At 40.4% G+C, this 20,240-nt stretch overlaps 2 protein-coding genes across 5 annotated transcripts in view; both read left to right on the forward strand.

Annotated features, from left to right (window-relative positions):
• The window catches only part of LOC126412167 (phosphomevalonate kinase), a 71,501-nt gene that overhangs the window by 18,309 nt on the left and 32,952 nt on the right, over positions 1–20,240 (forward strand). For 2 of the 4 annotated variants that reach the window (XM_050081640.1, XM_050081642.1), the window contains exon 2: positions 13,636–13,841. In XM_050081640.1, coding sequence (XP_049937597.1) covers positions 13,636–13,841 — 206 coding nt within the window. Of the gene's footprint in view, positions 1–6,423; positions 6,552–6,583; positions 6,709–13,635; positions 13,842–20,240 lie in introns of those variants that run through there. The other 2 variants (XM_050081641.1, XM_050081643.1) reach the window with 2 other exon arrangements.
• Positions 15,411–16,323, forward strand: LOC126412166 (6-phosphogluconolactonase-like). Its single transcript, XM_050081639.1, is given in 2 exon segments — positions 15,411–15,809; positions 15,811–16,323. Coding segments are annotated over 2 exon segments (726 nt in total). The 5' UTR covers positions 15,411–15,485; the 3' UTR covers positions 16,213–16,323.

Genomic DNA, 20,240 nt, shown 5'->3' on the forward strand with positions numbered 1-20,240 from the left:
AAGTTGACCATTCGCTTTCCATACCATCCATATGTGCTTGTTCCACTTCATTTACGTCCATGCTCTGTAAACCACTTTGACATGCATTGCACAGGGTACATCCGATTGTATCAGTTATTAGGGTTTCTTCCTGTTCCATTCACATATAGAGAGTAGGAAGCATGATTGAACTTCTCTGTGCACACTTTAGTTATTCTAATCTTGTCTTCACAAACCCTATGCAAGTCATATGTAAGTGGTTGTAATATATTTCTAGAATCATCATTTAAAACTGTTTCTTGAAACTTTGTTAGTAGACTTTCTTGGGATAGTTTATGTCTATCTTCAAGAGTCTACCATTTCAGTTTCTTCAGCATCACTGAAACACTCTCCCACAGGGCAAACAAATCCATTAATTTTTGTGCTGCCCTTCTCTGTCAGTGTTTAATATCCCATATTAGTTCCATGTGGTAAGGGTCCCACACACTTCAGCAGTGTTCTAGAATGGGTCGCACAAGTTATTTGTAAGCAATCTCATTTATAGACTGATCGCACTTCCCCAGTATGCTACCAAAAAGCTGAACTCTATCATCTGCATTACCCAGAATAGAGCCCATGTGATCATTCCATTTCGTATCCATACAAAATGTTACACCCAGGTATTTGCCCGTGTGATCATTCCATTTCATATCCATACAAAGTTTTATGCCCAGGTATTTGTAGGAGTTGGCCAATTCCAACAGTGACTCATTGATATTGTAGTCATAGAATGCTATGTTTTTTTTTTTCGTTTTGTGAAGTGCAGAATTTTACATTTCTGAACATTTAAAGCCAGTAGCCAGTATTTGCAACACTTTGAAATCTTATCAAGATCCGAGTGAATATTTATGCAGCTTCTTTCAGGCAGTACTTCATTATAGATAACTGCATCATCAGCAGAAGGTCTGAGGTTACTATTAATATTGTCCAAAAGGTCATTAACATACAGCTTCAACAGCAAGTGTCTCACTACATTTCCCTGGGGCTCACCCGAAGATACTTTTATGTCTGACAGTGTCTATCAAAAGCCAGTCACAAATTTCACTTGATACCCCATACGATCAAATTTTTGATTATAAGTGTAAATTTGCTAGTGAGTCAAATGCTTTTCAGAAATCAAGTAATACTCTATCTACCCGACTACCTGGATATGAAGATTCCAGTTTGTCATGTGAGAAAAGTGCAAATTGGGTTTCACGTGATCGATGTTTTTGGAATCCATGCTGGTTGGCATGGAGGAGGCCATCCTATTCGAGATCCCTCATTATGTTTGAGCTCAGAATATGTTTTAAGATTCTACAACAAATCGATGTCAAGGATATTGGATAGTAGTTTTGTGGATCACTTCTACTACCCTTCTTGTAGGCAGGTGTTACCTGTGCTTTCTTCCGACTGCTGGGCACAGTTTTTGTTCAAAGGATCTACAATAGATTATAGTTAGAAGAGGGTCTAACTCAGCTGCAAATTCAATATAGGATCTGATAGGGACTCCATTGGTGTCTGCAGCTTTGTTCTATTTTAACAATTTCAGCTGTTTCTCAACACCATCGACACTAATACCAAATTCACTCATCTTTTCAGTGCTACAACGATTAAATAGGGGCAAATTTCCTAGATTTTCCTTTGTAAAAGAACATTCAAAAACAGAGTGAAGCATTTCAGCTTTTGCATTGCTGCTGTCAATTTCAGTCCTTGTCTCATTCACTGGAAGACTGGACAGTAACTTTGATGCCACTAATAGTGTTTGCATATGACCAGAATTTCTTTGGGTTTTGTGAAAGATCATTTGACAATATTCTGCTATGGTAGTCACTGAAGGCTTCATGCATATTGCTTTGCAACACTACGTCTAGATATTTAATCAATGTGACCTCATCAAGCACACAACTCACACTGTATTTGAACATTACAATATTGTTTTCTTTACTCCTCTGCATTAACTTACATTTTTCTACATTTAGAGCAAGCTGCTGTTCATCACACCAAATAGAAATTCTATCTAAGTCATCCTATATTCTTCTGTAATTACTAAACAGCAGCATTTTGCTGTATACTACATGATCATCATCAGCAAACATTTGCAGTTTGCTGTTCAATCTGCCTGTTAGATCCATTTATGTATACAGGGTGTTACAAAAAGGTACGGCCAAACTTTCAGGAAACATTCCTCACACACAAATAAAGAAAAGATGTTATGTGGACATGTGTCCGGAAACACTTAATTTCCATGTTAGAGCTCATTTTAGTTTCTTCCACCTACGCTCAATGGAGCACGTTATCATGATTTCCTACAGGGTACTCTACCTGTGCTGCTAGAACATGTGTCTTTACAAGTATGACACAACATGTGGTTCATGTACGATGAAGCTCCTGCACATTTCAGACGGAGTATTCGTATTCTTCTCAACAACAGATTCGGTGACCTCCACGCTCTCCTGACCTCAACCCTCTTGACTTTCATTTATAGGGGCATTTGAAAGCTCTTGTCTACGCAACCCCGGTACCAAATGTAGAGACTCTTCGTGCTCATATTGTGAACGGCTGTGATACAATACGCCATTCTCCAGGGCTGCATCAGCGCATCAGGGTTTCCATGCGACGGAAGGTGGATGCATGTATCCTCGCTGACGGAGGACATTTTGAACATTTCCTGTAACAAAGTGTTTGAAGTCACGCTGGTACGTTCTGTTGCTGTGTGTTTCCATTCCATGATTAATGTGATTTGAAGAGAAGTAAAAAAATGAGCTCTAACATGGAAAGTAAGCGTTTCCGGACACATGTCCACATAACATATTTTCTTTCTTTGTGTGTGAGGAATGTTTCCTAAAAGTTTGGCCGTACCTTTTTGTAACACCCTGTATAGAGAAGAATAGCAATGCTGATTCTATTATTGAAGAAGTCTTCAAACCACTCCTATATGGGACCTATTCTGTCTGCTTGGACTTTAATTAACAGTCTGCAGTGGGGCACCGTGTCAAGCACTTTCTGGAAATTTATGAACATGGAATTTGCCTATTCCCCTTCATCCATGGTTCACAGGATTTTGTGGAAGAAAAGGGCAAACTGAGTTTACAAAAATGATGCTTTCTAAATCTGTGCTGATTTGTTGACAGGAGTTTTTCTGTCTTAAAGAAATTTATTGTATTCAAACTTAGAATATGTTCAAGAGTTCTGCAGCCTACTAATGTTAAGGATATGGGTCTCTAATTTTGGGGATCTGTTCTTTTACGTTTCTTATGTACAGGAGTCACCATGTTTTTTTTTCCCCCAGTTGCTTGGGACTTTGTGCTGGGTGAGAGACTCACAATAAATACAAGCTAGGTAAGGGGCCAGTGCTGCAGAGTACTCTGTTAAAACCAAATTGGAGTACCATCTAGACTTGGAGACTTATTTGCTTCCATCTCTTTCAATTGCTTCTTAGTGCCAGGAATGCCTATTTCTATGTCCTCCATACTAAAGTCTGACCAGTGGTCAAACAGTGGTATGTCTGTATGATCTTTTTGAATGAACCGTGACGTAAATGCGAAATTTAAGACTTCAGCTTTTGTTTTGCTATCTTCTATTGTCATACCAGACTGGTTGTTGAACAACAGGATAGAAGCCAATAGAGGTACAAGGAATAAATGACTCGAACAAAAATACTGGCCCACAGTCTCTGGAGGAGATAAGAATTGCTTTCAAGAAACTGAAGATCAATAGGTTACCAGGTGCAGATAATATTCCAGCAGAACTGTTCAAACAAGGTGACAATGAATTTGAACCAGATTGTCCTGAAAGTGGTCATTTCAGTATAGATTGAGGAGAAAATATCCCAGCAAGGGAGAGAAGGATTATATGCCCTATTTACAAGAAAGGAGATATATTGGACTGTGTGACAACTATCGACGAATTACACTGCTAAACTTGGATTACAAAATATTCTCCAACATACTGTCTGACCATCTCCTCCCAATTGTTTAGAGAGAGTGGCTCATACCAATGAGGATTTCTCCCAGAGAAATAAACAGTGCAGCAGATCTTCACTGTATGGGAAATTCTAGAAAAGAAAATTAAATTCAAGATTGGCCTGCATCACCCTTTCATCAACTACGAATCAGTGTACTGTACCATGCCAGCTGAACTAGGAACTGTGGAAAATTGATAAGGTTTATGAGATTGTCAATGAATGAGGTACAGACTAGTATAAGAATGGAAAGAATGGGGTCTAATCCATTACTCATACTCAATGGTATAAGGCAAGTAAATTTTTTGGCATGATACCTTGGAGAATGTCATGTGTGATACAAACCTTATATGCAGTGCAATGGTCTTTTATAAACCAGTGCAGATACTAGTTTATACCAGTGACATAGGTAACAATTGCAGTTGCAAGAACTTGGAAGACAGTGGAAAGACATTCATCACACTTGAGCATGCCAATGGGAATATGGAACTGAATATCAACAAACAGAAAACTTAATATGTGGGTGTGGGGAAATCATGTAGCGAAATCATGCTCCCTCAGTACCATTGGGTAATTATACATTTGAGAGAGTAGAGCAGTTTAAATGGATGGGATCAAGAGTCACTCACTCAAATGGCACCTCTTATGAAGTTAAACAGAGATTCAAATTATTTTCTGAAGACCCTTCACTTGTATCACTAAATTAACAATATATGAAACACTTGAAAGACCATTGTTTACATATGCCGGGGAAACTTAGTTGTTAACGACAAGAGATATTGGAATGCTAGAAGCCTTTGAGAGAAAGGTACTTTGAAGAATCATTGGCCCAAACTGTGAAGGAAGAGAAGCAGGAGGAAATGCAATCATGAGCTATACACTATATATGAAGCTCCACCAATTAGAAGAATGGTGAAATCATCCAGATTGAGATGGGTGGGGCAAGTGGCAAGGATGAGTGCTGTGGAAGTAACTAAAAGGATATAAAAATTTCCATTATTCCATCCTGGACTTTCCATTGTTTAAAAGAACATGTGATAGAAATCCAGGAGGGTTAAAGAGGATGAGGTTGACCTTGAACCAGATGGCTGGATGGAGCAATGTAGGACATGTAGAAAAACGGCTGTAGGGGAAGGAAAGCTCAAGTGGTGAATTGTGATAAGCTGATGGACAATTGTTGAAGAGGCCAAGGTTTACAATGAACTGTAGAACCCTAGAAGAAGCATCTGGTACCAATTTGCTTTGCAGCAGCACCATTCTACTGAATTGGCATAATTCTCTTGCAGAGGTTCCAGAAGTTGGAATTGATGGATCATAGTCTGCACTGACTACTTCGTGCTTTCTACTGTCACTAAGCTGTGCCGACTGTCGAAGTTCTATGAACTGTAAAGGCTCCTTGTGGAAGACATCATTTGGAAGCATGAAGCATTCTGTGTGGTGGTCTCTGATTGTGGAAAAGTTTTGCAGTTGGGACTGGTATCAGAGGTAATCTCAGGTTGTAACATCACCCACAGGATGGCAACTGCCTACCATCCACAAATGAATAGCCTCACAGAATACTTTGATAAGATGTTGGCAGATATGCTTTCAATGTACATTAATTTTGAATTGAGAGAGTGTAGTACAGTGCTGTCCATTGTGACATGCATATAACACAGTGAAGTGAGACACTACAGGATTCACACTGTTCATTCTGTTCCATAGTTGTGATACTGAAACGACAGTAGATATGCTGTTCCCATTTCACTGGGATGATGCTCAGGATGACTATGTGAAACACCAGGATCAAAGAAGCAAGACAGCTGGCTCGCATACAGACCCTGGATGCCCAGTGGAAGGACCAAGAGTGCTGTAATACTGAGCACCACCCAGTGAGATAAAGCCCAGGAGAGTTGCTAAGGATTTTTACTCTTGCAGAAATTGAGACTGCCAGAAAAGTTACTAAATCACTACTTTGGGCCTCCTCATAGCCTTCGATACTTGCTGGACAATCACATACGAAGTCGAGGATTATGACCCTTCATCAAGAAGCTAAAAATGTAGGGATATCATCCATGTTTTCTGTATGAAACCCTGTTGCAGTCCTTAGGTACAGCTCAACATAGGGGCTTCTCATACAAGGAAACTGAAGACTTGCATGATGATTGTGAAGCTTTGATATAATTATATGTTATTTAGTATTTATCATTTCTGAAAGGAACTTGAAATTTCTTACATTTGTGATGTTTGCATATTCTGGAATACTCAGCACTCTCTGCTTAGGAACTCAGTTTAGCCTCTGTCTGTATGTTGGTATTCATTATAAATGTGCTCTCAGTGCAAATTTATCATACTTCACTGTTGACTGTGCTTTCAGGGAACCATGATGATCCAGAGCATTAGTGGGGCATTTTTGTGCATCACTGTGATTTGAAGTGCTACTTTTGGGTCAACGGGAGTTGCATTCTACAGTGAAGTTGGAAACAGTTTGCATGCGTTTGCAGTGAAAATGTATTGTAATTTTATTAATGGCATCATCATGACTAACCACTCAGAAAAACGTAATGAGCTGCATATGCCAGCACCATACTTGGTACATCATGTTCAGCTGGTGAGAGCCTGGGGTGTGGATGTCACTCATTGCTTCTCTAGTGTTCACCAGCAAACCCCCAGTTCTTTAAAAAATAAAACTCCCATGTATAAAACAGCTTCAGACTTCTCATTACTTCACAAATAAGTTAATGTGTCAAAACATTTGCATTAAGCATGTAAGTGAGAAAATGTTTCGAAAGGGCTTGAAACAGTGTTTAAAGTTTATTGAAAATCTCTATGTGCTATCATTCAGTGACTGAGTATTGTGTGAGTAATTTGTGCTTTGTTTTAAGCAAAAGCTAGTTTTTCATGCATATGTGTTAATGATGCCATGTCCCCTGAACTATGTGTCATACACTAATATAATTTTGCAGGTACATTCAGTGGTATATGTGGATACTGTCTGCGAATTGTGTTGCAAATAGAATTAGAAGTAAATAAGTAATAAATTAAAACATCATGCCTGATGTGGCAGTTTTACTGTGTAAACAGCAAAAATTTATGAGGGGGAGTCAAATGAAAACCTTAAAAGTGTAATTAAAAATTGACATTTTGTGCCATTGTTCTGTAAGTCGGCAGTAGTGTACCCAAGGATGTAAGAAAAACCCTACAACGGGCAGCTTACTACAGACAAGCAGAACACTGCTATAATACCAGTTCAAAATGCCTGCCTCGCTTCTGAGGAGCACCAAGAAAGAACAGAGTTGCGTCATATCTCTTTTCTGACTTGTGAAGGTACGAAACCTATTGAAATTCATTGGTTAGTGAAGGTCCAGTATGGTGATGTATGTCTATCACTGCAGCAAGTGTATGGGTAGAGTAGAAATCTTGAAAATTGCGTGACTTCTATAACAGGTGCTCATTGTTCGTGTCAGGCATACCACATTGTGACACCAGAGTCTACTGCAGCAGTTGAAGCCATTGTGATGGAAAATCACCATACGTCGATGGATGAAATAACTGCAGATCTGAATGTTAGTAAAGGCTCAGCACTTAAGTTTTGCAAAGTTTCTGCAAATTCTTTGCAATGGCAGCTCACTCCAGAACTGAAAGAGTGAAACGTTGATGTCTGTAAAGAAGTTTTGCAGTGCTTTGTAACAGAAGATGTTTGTTTTTTGTGAAAATCATAACAGGAGACAAAAGCTGAGCACATTACCACCAACCTAAAACAAAGATAGCTGGCAAGGATTGACGCAATCCCTTATCACCAATAGTCCCCCTTAAACATCCCAACAACCACCACCACCACCTTATCACCAAAACACAAGAAATTCTGGACACAGCTATCTGCAGGGAAGATTTTGCTGATGCTTCTGGGTTGGATGAGGCATTGACTCAGGACCAAGACACCCTATCCTTATTCTTTCACAACCTTAACACCTTCTCACCCAACTGCTTCACCTGGTCCTCTTCAACCCTTCGTGAACATGGACCACCTCCCATCTTTTTCCATATTAAACGCATCAACCAGCAACAGTACTAGCATTTTGACAGCTGCCACCCATTCCACACCAAAATATCCCTCCCACACAGCCTGGACACCTGGGGACAGCATCTCTGCAGTGACAAGAACTCTCTTGACCAGTATACTGAAAGCCTCAAAATCCTTCACAGGCAGGCGCTATTCCTCAGACCTAGTCCACAAACAGATTTCCTGTGCAATATCCCTACACACCCCCAATCCTCCCACCAGCAGCTTTGATTGTCTATCATCATTCCCTGAAATGAGGGACATCCTAACCAAGAGCCTTCCCACCCCACTAAAATGGTGTTCCATTGCCCACCCAACCTCCAAAACATCCTAGTCCATCCCTATGCCACTCCCATTCCCAACCCTTTGCCACATGGAGCATATCCCCATGGAAGAATCATGTGCAAGCCCTACACAATTCACCCACCCAACACTTCCAGTTCCAGTCTTGTCATAGGCTTATCCTGCGACATCAGAGATCAGGCCACCTGTGAAAGCAGCCATGTCATATACCAGCTCTGCTGCAATCATTGCACAGCTTTTTTGTGTTGGTATGACTGGCAACCAGCTGTTCACCAGGACGAATGGCCAACAGCAAAGTGGTCCCCCGGTGGCACACAACATGCAGTGGAACATAACACACTTGATTTTAATGGGTGCTTCACAACCCGCTCATCCAGATCCTCCCCTCCACAATCTGCTTTTCTGAACTATGCAGATGGGAATTATACTAGCAACACTTTCTCTGCTCCAAAAGTCGTTCTGGCTTCAGCCTATGGCAAGCTAATGTTCCCACACCCTCCACCCAAAAGTTTACATTCTCTCTGTCATATCACCTCCTACCAGTTCATAGTCCCTCACCCTTATTGTGCACCTCCCTCTGCCAATGCACCACCTGCCTTTTCATCTTCTCTGCTCCTCTTTCGTTCTGGTTCCCATTCCCCTCTTCCTCCCTCCCTCCCTCCCCACAACCTCACGACACTGCACCTGGCCTTGTTCCACTACCATCTAGCCCCCTCGACACTCCGTCAGGCTGTGCTGACTTCTTTCCCACCATCTGTACCCTGCTATCCTCCCCCTTTCCATTCCATATTGCAGCTTTGCGACACAGCACAATTGTATTGTGGCTGGAGATAGTGGTCTTGTGTGCATGAGGTGTACTTGCTTGTGTGAATGTGTTTTTTTCTTTTCGGAAGAAGACTGGGCCGAAACCTAAATGTGTAACTGACTTTTCATTGTGCACATATGTAATTTAATGTGTCACTTTGAAGTGAGTAGCAATTTATCCTTTTCGTAATATTATTGATATTCCAACATGAACTTTTCATTGTTTGATTTTGTGTTCCAGTTTCGTTCATAGAAAAATATTTAAGGTTTTCAGTTGACTCCCTCTCATAGTAAGCAATAAATATTCCACCTTTCATAATTTTTTTAAGGTTGTTGGCATGAAAAGGTTTTGTAGAGGTTTAAATTATGTGTAAACTATTTTGCAAGTCATGAAGTGCTCTCATTCTCAAATACTGAGTGAGTATAGTCTGCGTATTTGCATTCAGTAAGCCATTCTGCCATAAGACATAAGCAGATCCAACTGTAATACTTTTGTTATTGCATTAAGCCTTTAACATAAGATTATGCCTTGTAATGAGTAGTTCCTGACAGCATTTTAAATGTTTAATTCAGTCAATAATTATGTAAATATCGAAAATCAAAATTTTGTTGCCCCTTTAAGTTGTACATAGGCAACCTGCAACTGTGTCTGGGTGCTGTGAACTGGGTCTACTGTTTAGTAATATAGATTATGAATGCTGCTTAATTATCATGTCATAAGTGCCGCACTAAACAAGTCTGAATATTACTTGTGCCACTGTGGCGAAAAACGAAACTTTCCTTCACATATGCAGCTGCTGTTTCACTTGGCAGTTGCCTTTTACATTTTTGTCAGTACTGAAGCCACCGTTGCAGCTTACCTTCCAGGGGGTTGGAAATACATGTCTCTATCCCACCCCATAACAGGAAAAAAAATTAGTGACGATAGTCACAAGTCATGGACTGTCAAAATGAAAATTTTATCATAAAATTGGCTCATATATGTGAATGCATGTTCCATCATTACATACACTCTATCCGCAGATTTAATTGTTGCTGCAAACAGGGGACTTGTCAGTATTCATTCAAGAAAGTATGGACAGATGCACAATACAGAGCTGGTTTATAATTTTGTCTGCACCAATAGTCTAAGTGAACTCTAAGCAATTGTACGAGGGCAGTTCAATAAGTAATGCAACACATTTTTTTCTGAAACAGGGGTTGTTTTATTCACCATTGAAATACACCAGGTTATTCCCCAATCTTTTAGCTACACAACACTATTTTTCAACGTAATCTCCATTCAATGCTACGGCCTTACGCCACCTTGAAATGAGGGCCTGTATGCCTGCACGGTACCATTCCACGGGTCGATGTCGGAGCCAACGTCATACTGCATCAATAACTTCTTCATCATCCGCGTAGTGCCTCCCACGGATTGCGTCCTTCATTGGGCCAAACATATGGAAATCCGACGGTGCGAGATTGGGGCTGTAGGGTGCATGAGGAAGAACAGTCCACTGAAGTTTTGTGAGCTCCTCTCGGGTGCGAAGACTTGTGTGAGGTGCGAAGACTTGTGTGAGGTCTTGCGTTGTCATGAAGAAGGAGAAGTTCGTTCAGATTTTTGTGCCTACGAACACGCTGAAGTTGTTTCTTCAATTTCTGAATAGTAGCACAATACACTTCAGAGTTGATCGTTTGACCATGGGGAAGGACATCGAACAGAATAACCCCTTCAGCGTCCCAGAAGACTGTAACCACGACTTTACCGGCTGAGGGTATGGCTTTAAACTTTTTCTTGGTAGGGGAGTGGGTGTGCCGCCACTCCATTGATTGCCGTTTTGTTTCAGGTTCGAAGTGATGAACCCATGTTTCATCGCCTGTAACAATCTTTGACAAGAAATTGTCACCCTCAGCCACATGACGAGCAAGCAATTCCGCACAGATGGTTCTCCCTTGCTCTTTATGGTGTTCGGTTAGACAACGAGGGACCCAGCGGGAACAAACCTTTGAATATCCCAACTGGTGAACAATTGTGACAGCACTACCAACAGAGATGTCAAGTTGAGCACTGAGTTGTTTGATGGTGATCCATCGATCATCTCGAACGAGTGTGTTCGCACGCTCCGCCATTGCAGGAATCACAGCTGTGCACGGCCGGCCCGCACGCAGGAGATCAGACAGTCTTGCTTGACCTTGCGGCGATGATGACACACGCTTTGCCCAACGACTCACCGTGTTTTTGTCCACTGCCAGATCACCGTAGACATTCTGCAAGCGCCTATGAATATCTGAGATGCCCTGGTTTTCCGCCAAAAGAAACTCGATCACTGCCCGTTGTTTGCAACCCACATCCGTTACAGACGCCATTTTAACAGCTCCGTACAGCGCTGCCACCTGTCGGAAGGCAATGAAACTATACGAGACGAAGCGGGAATGTTTGAAAATATTCCACAAGAAATTTCCGGTTTTTTCAACCAAAATTGGCCGAGAAAAAAAATGTCTTGCATTACTTATTGAACTGCCCTCGTATTAGGTTACCTTTTTCTGCTTACGATTAGAAGGTTACCAAAAGGGATCTTACTTTTATCACACAATGCATCACAATTTTAGAAGCACAGAAGTGCAGTATGGACATGGATCCAAATAAAATTTTGATCACTGATTGTATGTCTATATTAAAGCATATAATGACAAAGTACTGCAGAATATGTACGTTATTACATCATCAAAATAATAGATCAGTGCGTTCACTGTAATCGAAAAGGGAAAATCATAGAAATAACTTGTCTGAAAGCACATTATGGAATCAGATACAATGAAGAAATTGATAGACTTGTGTAGGGAACAATGTTTTTAAAGATAATATTACCCTACTCAGAATTTAATAACTTCATTAAATCCCACATTCATCTCTTTTGGCAAGTAGAAATCTACACAGTAAAGGATTTAAAAGGCAGTTAACATGTAGAAGCTCAAGACAGGGTGCCACTGGAACCTTGGTTCCACAAAACCAAATGCAGCCAAAGAAGCATTCCAGTTTAATGAACATTATTTTAAGCCATTGTGATTTTCCTAGACACCTGTAATGCCTTGGAATTTGTGAGACAGTGTACTGTGATTGCAGAAATGAGAAGTTATTCTGTCTCTCTGTCAAGAATTCAAGAAGAAGAGCCAATTAAAAACTGAATAAAGGGAAATGTACCTCTCCCTGTCTCCAATAGTTCTCCATCAGGAACAGTAATTATCTAGACCTAGCAACAAAAGATTTCAACAAAAGTGATTTGCACATTTAGTACATATTATAATAAGTAGCATATATTCATATAAAAAAATACAGAAAAAAACAATAATTTACTTTGTAAGGAAACATGATTGGAGTGTTTAAATTATGCTATGTTAGCTATAATTATTCGCTAGAATAAAACTTGAATTTATGTGTGCACTGCTCTTATTTAACCTATAAAAAATCTTGATTAAACATGTTAATCTCAGTGTGAAACTACTACTGGAAGATCAGTGTGGCAGGGGCTACATTACACTTGAAGGATTGTTATTGTGACATCCTCTAGATACCATTAATCCACATGAAAGGCAGTTTTGGTCTATTTCCATTTGATTCCACCTGCATATTATGTTCTTCCATAGTAAAGCAAATAGGTGCAACCTTAACCTGAAGGTTGGTGTAAACACAGCAGTGCTATTGGAGCTGGTATGCCCTCGCCTCCCTCTGATGTTTGAATCAACTTACTCAACCATTTATAAGAGGACCTACAGTTTAACATGGGCTCCAACGATTATGCCGCCTGACACTTCTCAAATACAAAAATAATTGCCAAAGTTGACTGGGCCAGTAAATGATTAATATCTTTTCTGTTGGTTGGGCTCCTTCAGTGAAGTAATGCTTTTAACTTCTTATCTGTATAGTCAAGATACATGAGTAACTACAGACTGCACAGAGTTTAACCCAGTGAGCACATTTGCAACCACCTCGTTCATTATGTTCACAGTGTGTCTTATCTGTCAAACATCCTCCAGCTGTTGTGGAAGCACGAAGATAGCATGATTCCAAAGAACTTTTGACACTTTACCAGCACTAAGTGACTCGCTTCAAACTTTTACAGCTGCTGCGTATGTTATAAACGGTGCTTGCACTGGTTACCAGCAGTGGCCTAAAGGAAATCATCAGTATGTCAACTGACGGTACTTCTATAATAGTTCTGTACGTGCTTAAAGAGATGACAAAAAAAAGGCAGTGCATTCACACTGAAATAATGAAATGCAGCTGTAAAAGGACTGTGCTGCTCCATATTTAAAATAAAGTATTGAGAATGCAGATACATTAAGATTTTTTAAAACTGAAATGAAAAGGTGAAAGAAAAAATGACACTGAAATATAATACTAAGTTTTTCTTCTTCTTCTTCTTCTTCTTCTTCTTCTTCTTCTCCTCCCCCCCCCCCCCCCCTCCCCGACACTACCACCTTCTTAGTTACAGAATGCTATAGATAGTAGTAAGGATTAAATTTAAACAACTTTCCTTTTTAGGCTGAAGCCTAATGATGCTGTGGTACTGCGGTTGTCAGCACCAATAAAAAAATATTGGGCTGAAAGTAAGGGTCTCGATTTTGATCAGCTGCTTGGTACAGGTGCATACAAAGAAAATTATCGGCTAGAAATGATACGTTGGGGAGAGTCAGTCAGGGCCAAAGACCCAGGCTACTTCTGTCAGCGTGCAATAGAAATGTCCAACGGTAAGAAATTCTGTTGTAAAAATAAGTATATATAATACCTATTGTCATGGGCTCTTCTGTCACACTGTCTTCCTGGTTAAGGCTGTATGAGAAATATCTTCTATGTTTTTTTTATTTCTTTTCCCCATATAAAGGCTGCATTACTACTTTGGCTGTAGCCATGTGAGAAGTTGCGTGAGCAACACACACCAGTCAAATAACAATGGTTGTCAGATGATTTTTAGAAAAAGACCTCCATACTCTCAGTAGTTGTTTCCAGTGCAATTAATAGTATGGGGTTAACAAATGTGTTGTTGGCAGAAATTGTAAATAAACTAAATAAAATTAGCTCATAGGTGCGAGCTGTTCATCTGAATTCTATGTTAAATCAGGCTTGTGTGTTATCCCTGGATAAACACTCAAAACTTCTTCCAGTTGTTCAGATATGTCTGTGTGGCATTGGTTCTTGGTTTTTAAATACTGCATGAGTTGCTCAAACTGGATATTTTGTATAAAGATGTGGGCATTATTGTCCAAAACTATTTGCATTATTTTCCAAAGCTATCATTATAATTTAATGAAAAAGAATTTACCAAGTGATATCTCTAAGTGTGCTGCCTGAATCAGTATAAAATCAGTGTTTAACTTAATTTACATTTCAGTTTCTCTGTAATGAAAATAAGTACATAATTCTCACAAAATATCATTTGTACTTATTATGGAAGAAATCATTTAAAAAAAAAACTGCATCATTTTTAATTCCATATTTTGTCACAATATATGGTGACAACCCACCAGAAATGAAACTTCACATCAGATATAAACTGTGTGCTGGATCAGTACTAAAAACTGTGCCCAGCAAGGATCTTAGTTGAAGTTTCAATAAAACACTCAGTTTTAATGTATGGAAAAGTTTTATGGGAACATACATTCCACTGCAGAGTGAAAAATTCAGGCAGGTAACACTAGAAATATTTGATTATTAAATTCCCTGAGGAACTACCTTATGTGCTTTAAGCAGTGTCAAATGTAGGGTTAGACTCACATGCACATGAGGCGGCTGATTGGTCACTGCACAATAGTTCCGGCCGCTGTGGCCGAGCGGTTCTAGGCGCTTCAGTCCAGAACCGTGCTGCAGCAAAGGTCACAGGTTCAAATCCTGTCTCGGGCATGGGTGTGTGTGATGTCCTTAGGTTAGTTAGGTTTAAGTTGTTCTAAGTCTAGGGGACTGATGACCTCAGATGTTAAGTCCCATAGTACTTAGAGCCATTTGAAGCCCCCCTCCCCCCCCCCTCTTTTCCCACAGTAGCAATAGGCAATGTATCATGTGACACATCAGACAACAATGTTGTTCTGCCACATCTACCTGTGGCGCACTGTTCAGGATGCGCATGGAACGTTTTACGTTGATTTTCATGTTAATGTAGGTGTGGTGAGACTAGGTCATCATACAGCATGGGTGATGTGAAGTGAATGCAGATATTGTATTAACAAATGATAGCAATAGTTCTTCTGAGTAGACAATATTTTCAAGATAGTATCATATGCAGAAACAGTGTCCCATTGTGGAGCCTACACCAACATTTGGATTCTAACGTCAGTGAAGTGTTGCAGATTTGTCTGTGAAAGTTGATGAAGTGTACTTAAAGTTGCGTGATTATTAAAATGTCACCGAAAGAAGTAAAAATAGTCCCAAGTGAAGAAGAAGTAATCAAAACACTCTGTGAATTAATTCAAGACATTGCCAGAACGGCGATACAGCGAGACGATGTTTTCAAAGTTGGATTGTCAGGTGGATCTCTTACAAAATTCCTTACGGTTGGTCTCCCGAAAATTGAAACAGATTGGGCGAAGTGGAGACTATTTTTTTGTGACGAGAGGGTTGTGCCTGTTGAGAGCGCGGATTCAACTTATGGGGTTTACAAGAGTTCTCTAATTGGGACCGTACCTCTTACCGAGGAGCAGTTCATCAAAATCGATCCACACTTAAAACACAGCTGAGGAAGCAGCAAAAGACTACATTCAAAAAATGGCAGTGCATTTTCCTCCAGATTCACTACCTAGGTTTCATTTGTTGTTGCTTGGAATGGGACCAGATGGGCACACATGCTCACTTTTTCCTGATCACAGACTTCTGGAGGAAACCTCAGTGTGGGTGGCACCCATAACTAATTCACCTAAACCACCAGCCTCAAGAATTACTTTAACATTTCCTGTGGTGAACAATGCAGAGTGCTGCATTTTTGCTCTTACTGGTGCTGGCAAAGCAGACATTGTCAAGCGTGTCCTGAAAGACGAAGAGCCTCTGCCAGCTGCTAGAGTGAAGCCAACAGATGGGAAGCTTTACTGGATTCTTGATAACAGTGCTGCTGCACATATAACGGATATGTGACTTAACAATGATGGTACACCCTGGTACTCGTGGTGTACTCAATTTGCTCACATCACCTATTTTATAAAATGAGATAAACCAAAGGATGAACTGATATGACAAAGAAATGCAACTGAAACATGTCGTGCAGAATTTTTTTAATAGTGTTGAGAGACTGGTGCAATTTTTGCCTATTGACATATAAGCTATTACTCACAGCTTGCGGGAGGAGGAGGTATGTGGTAAGTGCTTACTGTAGAAGTCTGTTCTATTAAGTTTTGTTTCATTTCAGAGAAATATGTGAAATTGCATTGACATCCAAAAACAGTCAGAAATTTAGCATATTGTTGAATGTCATTTGGGGAAATCCTTGAAATACATGAGGGCACACTTATCTCAATACCTGTGATAGTTACATAAGAAGTAGCATTTATAACTTTAGTAAAGGAGTAACATTTTGACACATTACTGTGTTTTATACGATATCTCCATTCTTACTTTTTACCAACGTGTTAATTGTACTTTTCTGTGTGTGTGTGTGTGTGTGTGTGTGTGTGTGTGTGTGTGTGTGTGTGTGTTTTTTTGAGAGACCAGCTTTGTGGCCATGATAAGACAACTGCTTCCAGGGTTACTGGAATGCTTTAAGAACACTTTATACCATATCAGCAGGCAGCATGAAAGTTCAGACGTACATTTAAGAATTTATATAAATCAGCTTGTTATATTAAAAGTATTTCAATTTTTCAGTCTGATTGACGGTAGAAATGTCCTACAAGTTAATGTTCCTTTTTGTAATAATGCATTTCCTCAGCTTTTTATAAATTTGTTATCTTCGTATGCAAGTGTAGATTTTCAGTTTTGTTCTTTGTCGTCTAATGAAGGAAATGGTGCTGTTTTGTTCTGTTTAACAGCATTAATACATTATCCACGACTCATGGATTGTCTCTAACAAACAAAGATCTACATGTATTGAAAGACTGTGACATAAATAATTAGAAATATTATCTAGATAATATCAGGTATAACATTTCTGTGCTTTTTCTTTTTGTACAGCTTTTGTATGTGTCTGTGTGTAAAATTTGTCTGTATGGTAACACAAAGCAGGAAGCAAATAAGGTCAGTAAGCATGAGATTACTTTGTCGAGGGAAGGGGAACTTTTCAGTGTGTAAAGTAAAGTAAACAATATGATGTAGTTGTGTAGTTGCTTTCATAGTCAACTTGCTCGGTTATCATCACATAAACGGCAAGCATTTATTTTAAAATTTCCACAATGAAGTTTGCATATCATTCCTGTTGCTGGAAGGAACTGGCCTGAGTTGTAGAAAAATCTCATGTACTATCCATTTCAGAGAGTATTGGAATACTTTTTTTTTTCAGTCTCTGTTACCACAATGTGTTGTATAATTATCTGTTATGTGATCTCTGTGCCATTTCACTTTGTTCTCTCTCTCTCTCTCTCTCTCTCTCTGTTGACAAAACTTGGAGTTTGATATTAAGTAGCTGTTCATATAGATTGTGAATGGTTTGATATTAAGAGTTATTTTACCTGTTGTTTTTCTGTGAGAGTATATATATATAAACACAGATGTCAATATAATGGAAGGAAACATTCCACGTGGGAAAAATTATATATAAAAACAAAGATGAGGCGACTTACCGAACAAAAACGCTGGCAGGTCGATAGACACACAAACAAACACAAACATACACACAAAATTCAAGCTTTCGCAACAAATTGTTGCCTCATCAGGAAAGAGGGAAGGAGAGGGGAAGACGAAAGGAAGTGGGTTTTAAAGGAGAGGGTAAGGAGTCATTCCAATCCCGGGAGCGGAAAGACTTACCTTAGGGGGAAAAAAGGACAGGTATACACTCGCACACACGCACATATCCATCCACACATACAGACACAAGCAGACATATTTAAAGACCAAATATCTAAATATGTCTGCTTGTGTCTGTATGTGTGGATGGATATGTGCGTGTGTGCGAGTGTATACCTGTCCTTTTTTCCCCCTAAGGTAAGTCTTTCCGCTCCCGGGATTGGAATGACTCCTTACCCTCTCCTTTAAAACCCACTTCCTTTCGTCTTCCCCTCTCCTTCCCTCTTTCCTGATGAGGCAACAATTTGTTGCGAAAGCTTGAATTTTGTGTGTATGTTTGTGTTTGTTTGTGTGTCTATCGACCTGCCAGCGTTTTTGTTCGGTAAGTCGCCTCATCTTTGTTTTTATATATAAACACAGATGATGTGACTTACCGAACGAAAGTGCTGGCAGGTCGATAGACACACAAACAAACATAAACATACACACGATATTCAAGCTTTCGCAACAAACTGTTGCCTCATCAGAAAAGAAGGAAGGAGAGGGAAAGACGAAAGGATGTGGGTTTTAAGGGAGAGGGTAAGGAGTCATTCCAATCCCGGGAGCGGAAAGACTTACCTTAGGGGGAAAAAAGGACAGGTATACACTCGCGCACACACACACACACACACACACACACACACACACACACACACACACACACACACACACACACACACATATCCATCCGCACATACACAGACACAAGCAGACATTTGTAATGGCAAAGAGTTTGGGCAGAGTTGTCAGTCGGGCGGAAGTAAAGAGGCAAAGATGTTGTTGAAAGACAGGTGAGGTATGAGCGGCGGCAAATTGAAATTAGCGGAGATTGAGGCCTGGCGGATAACGAGAAGAGAGGATATACTGAAGGGCAAGTTCCCATCTCCGGAGTTTTGACAGGTTGGTGTTAGTGGGAAGTATCCAGATAACCCGGACGGTGTAACACTGTGCCAAGATGTGCTGGCCGTGCACCAAGGCATGTGTAGCCACAGGGTGATCCTCATTACCAACAAACACTGTCTGCCTGTGTCCATTCATGCGAATGGACAGTTTGTTGCTGGTCATTCCCACATAGAAAGCTTCACAGTGTAGGCAGGTCAGTTGGTAAATCACGTGGGTGCTTTCACACGTGGCTCTGCCTTTGATCATGTACACCTTCCGGGTTACAGGACTGGAGTAGGTGGTGGTGGGAGGGTGCATGGGACAGGTTTTACATTGGGGGCGGTTACAAGGGTAGGAGCCAGAGGGTAAGGAAGGTGGTTTGGGGATTTCATAGGGATGAACTAAGAGGTTACGAAGGTTAGGTAGACGGCGGAAAGACCCTCTTGGTGGAGTGGGGAGGATTTCATGAAGGATGGATCTCATTTCAGGGCAGGATTTGAGGAAGTCGTATCCCTGCTGGAGAGCCACATTCAGAGTCTGATCCAGTCCCGGAAAGTATCCTGTCACCCATTACATTTGCACGCAGTTTTTTCTAAATTTTCCCGAATTGCTCCACCCTTTAACGTGTTTTGGCGGCAACACAACCATATAACCTTTGTGCACATCGTTGTCTACCAACCCAAGTTCACCACAGGATCAACATAGCCCAGCTATAACCAACACCCTTTCGCCTTTTTTCACACCAGATCTCCAGTTGCCTTCTAGTTCACCTTATCTCTCGCCATATATTTTTATTTTCATTTTCATTTCAGCCTCTTGTTACACTTTCCACCTTCTAATGCCATGTCACCCTCACAACATCCCCACAACGACCCCATTAAGTTTTATTTACATTCCCTCCGCAAACATGCCTTCGCCCTAGCCAGATTACACTCCCATATTTTATTTTCCCAGGCTTGTCTGACATTTGGCATTACCCCCAAAGGCCTCACACTTAAAGTTCCCATCTCTGGCTGTAATCCTTCTTTCCATCAGTCCCTATACCAGTTCCAAACGGAACAATCCATTGCCCTCACCCACCTAATCCTTCACCTACACATCAACTCAGCCAATGAACACACCCGTCAACTCCTATCCTTAATAAAAGTCCTCAATCTTTCCTCTCCCACATCCACACCGGCTGTTCAGAGCATCCTCCTACAGGCCAATCGCAAATTAGAACAGCATGCCACCCTCCACCTCAAAAAACTATCCAATCTCCTGGTTTCCCACCTCCGGAAAGGCAACTCACACTTCACAACCTTTCC

Source organism: Schistocerca serialis, chromosome 7 (assembly GCF_023864345.2).
Source record: "Schistocerca serialis cubense isolate TAMUIC-IGC-003099 chromosome 7, iqSchSeri2.2, whole genome shotgun sequence".
Classification (NCBI taxonomy): domain Eukaryota; kingdom Metazoa; phylum Arthropoda; class Insecta; order Orthoptera; family Acrididae; genus Schistocerca; species Schistocerca serialis.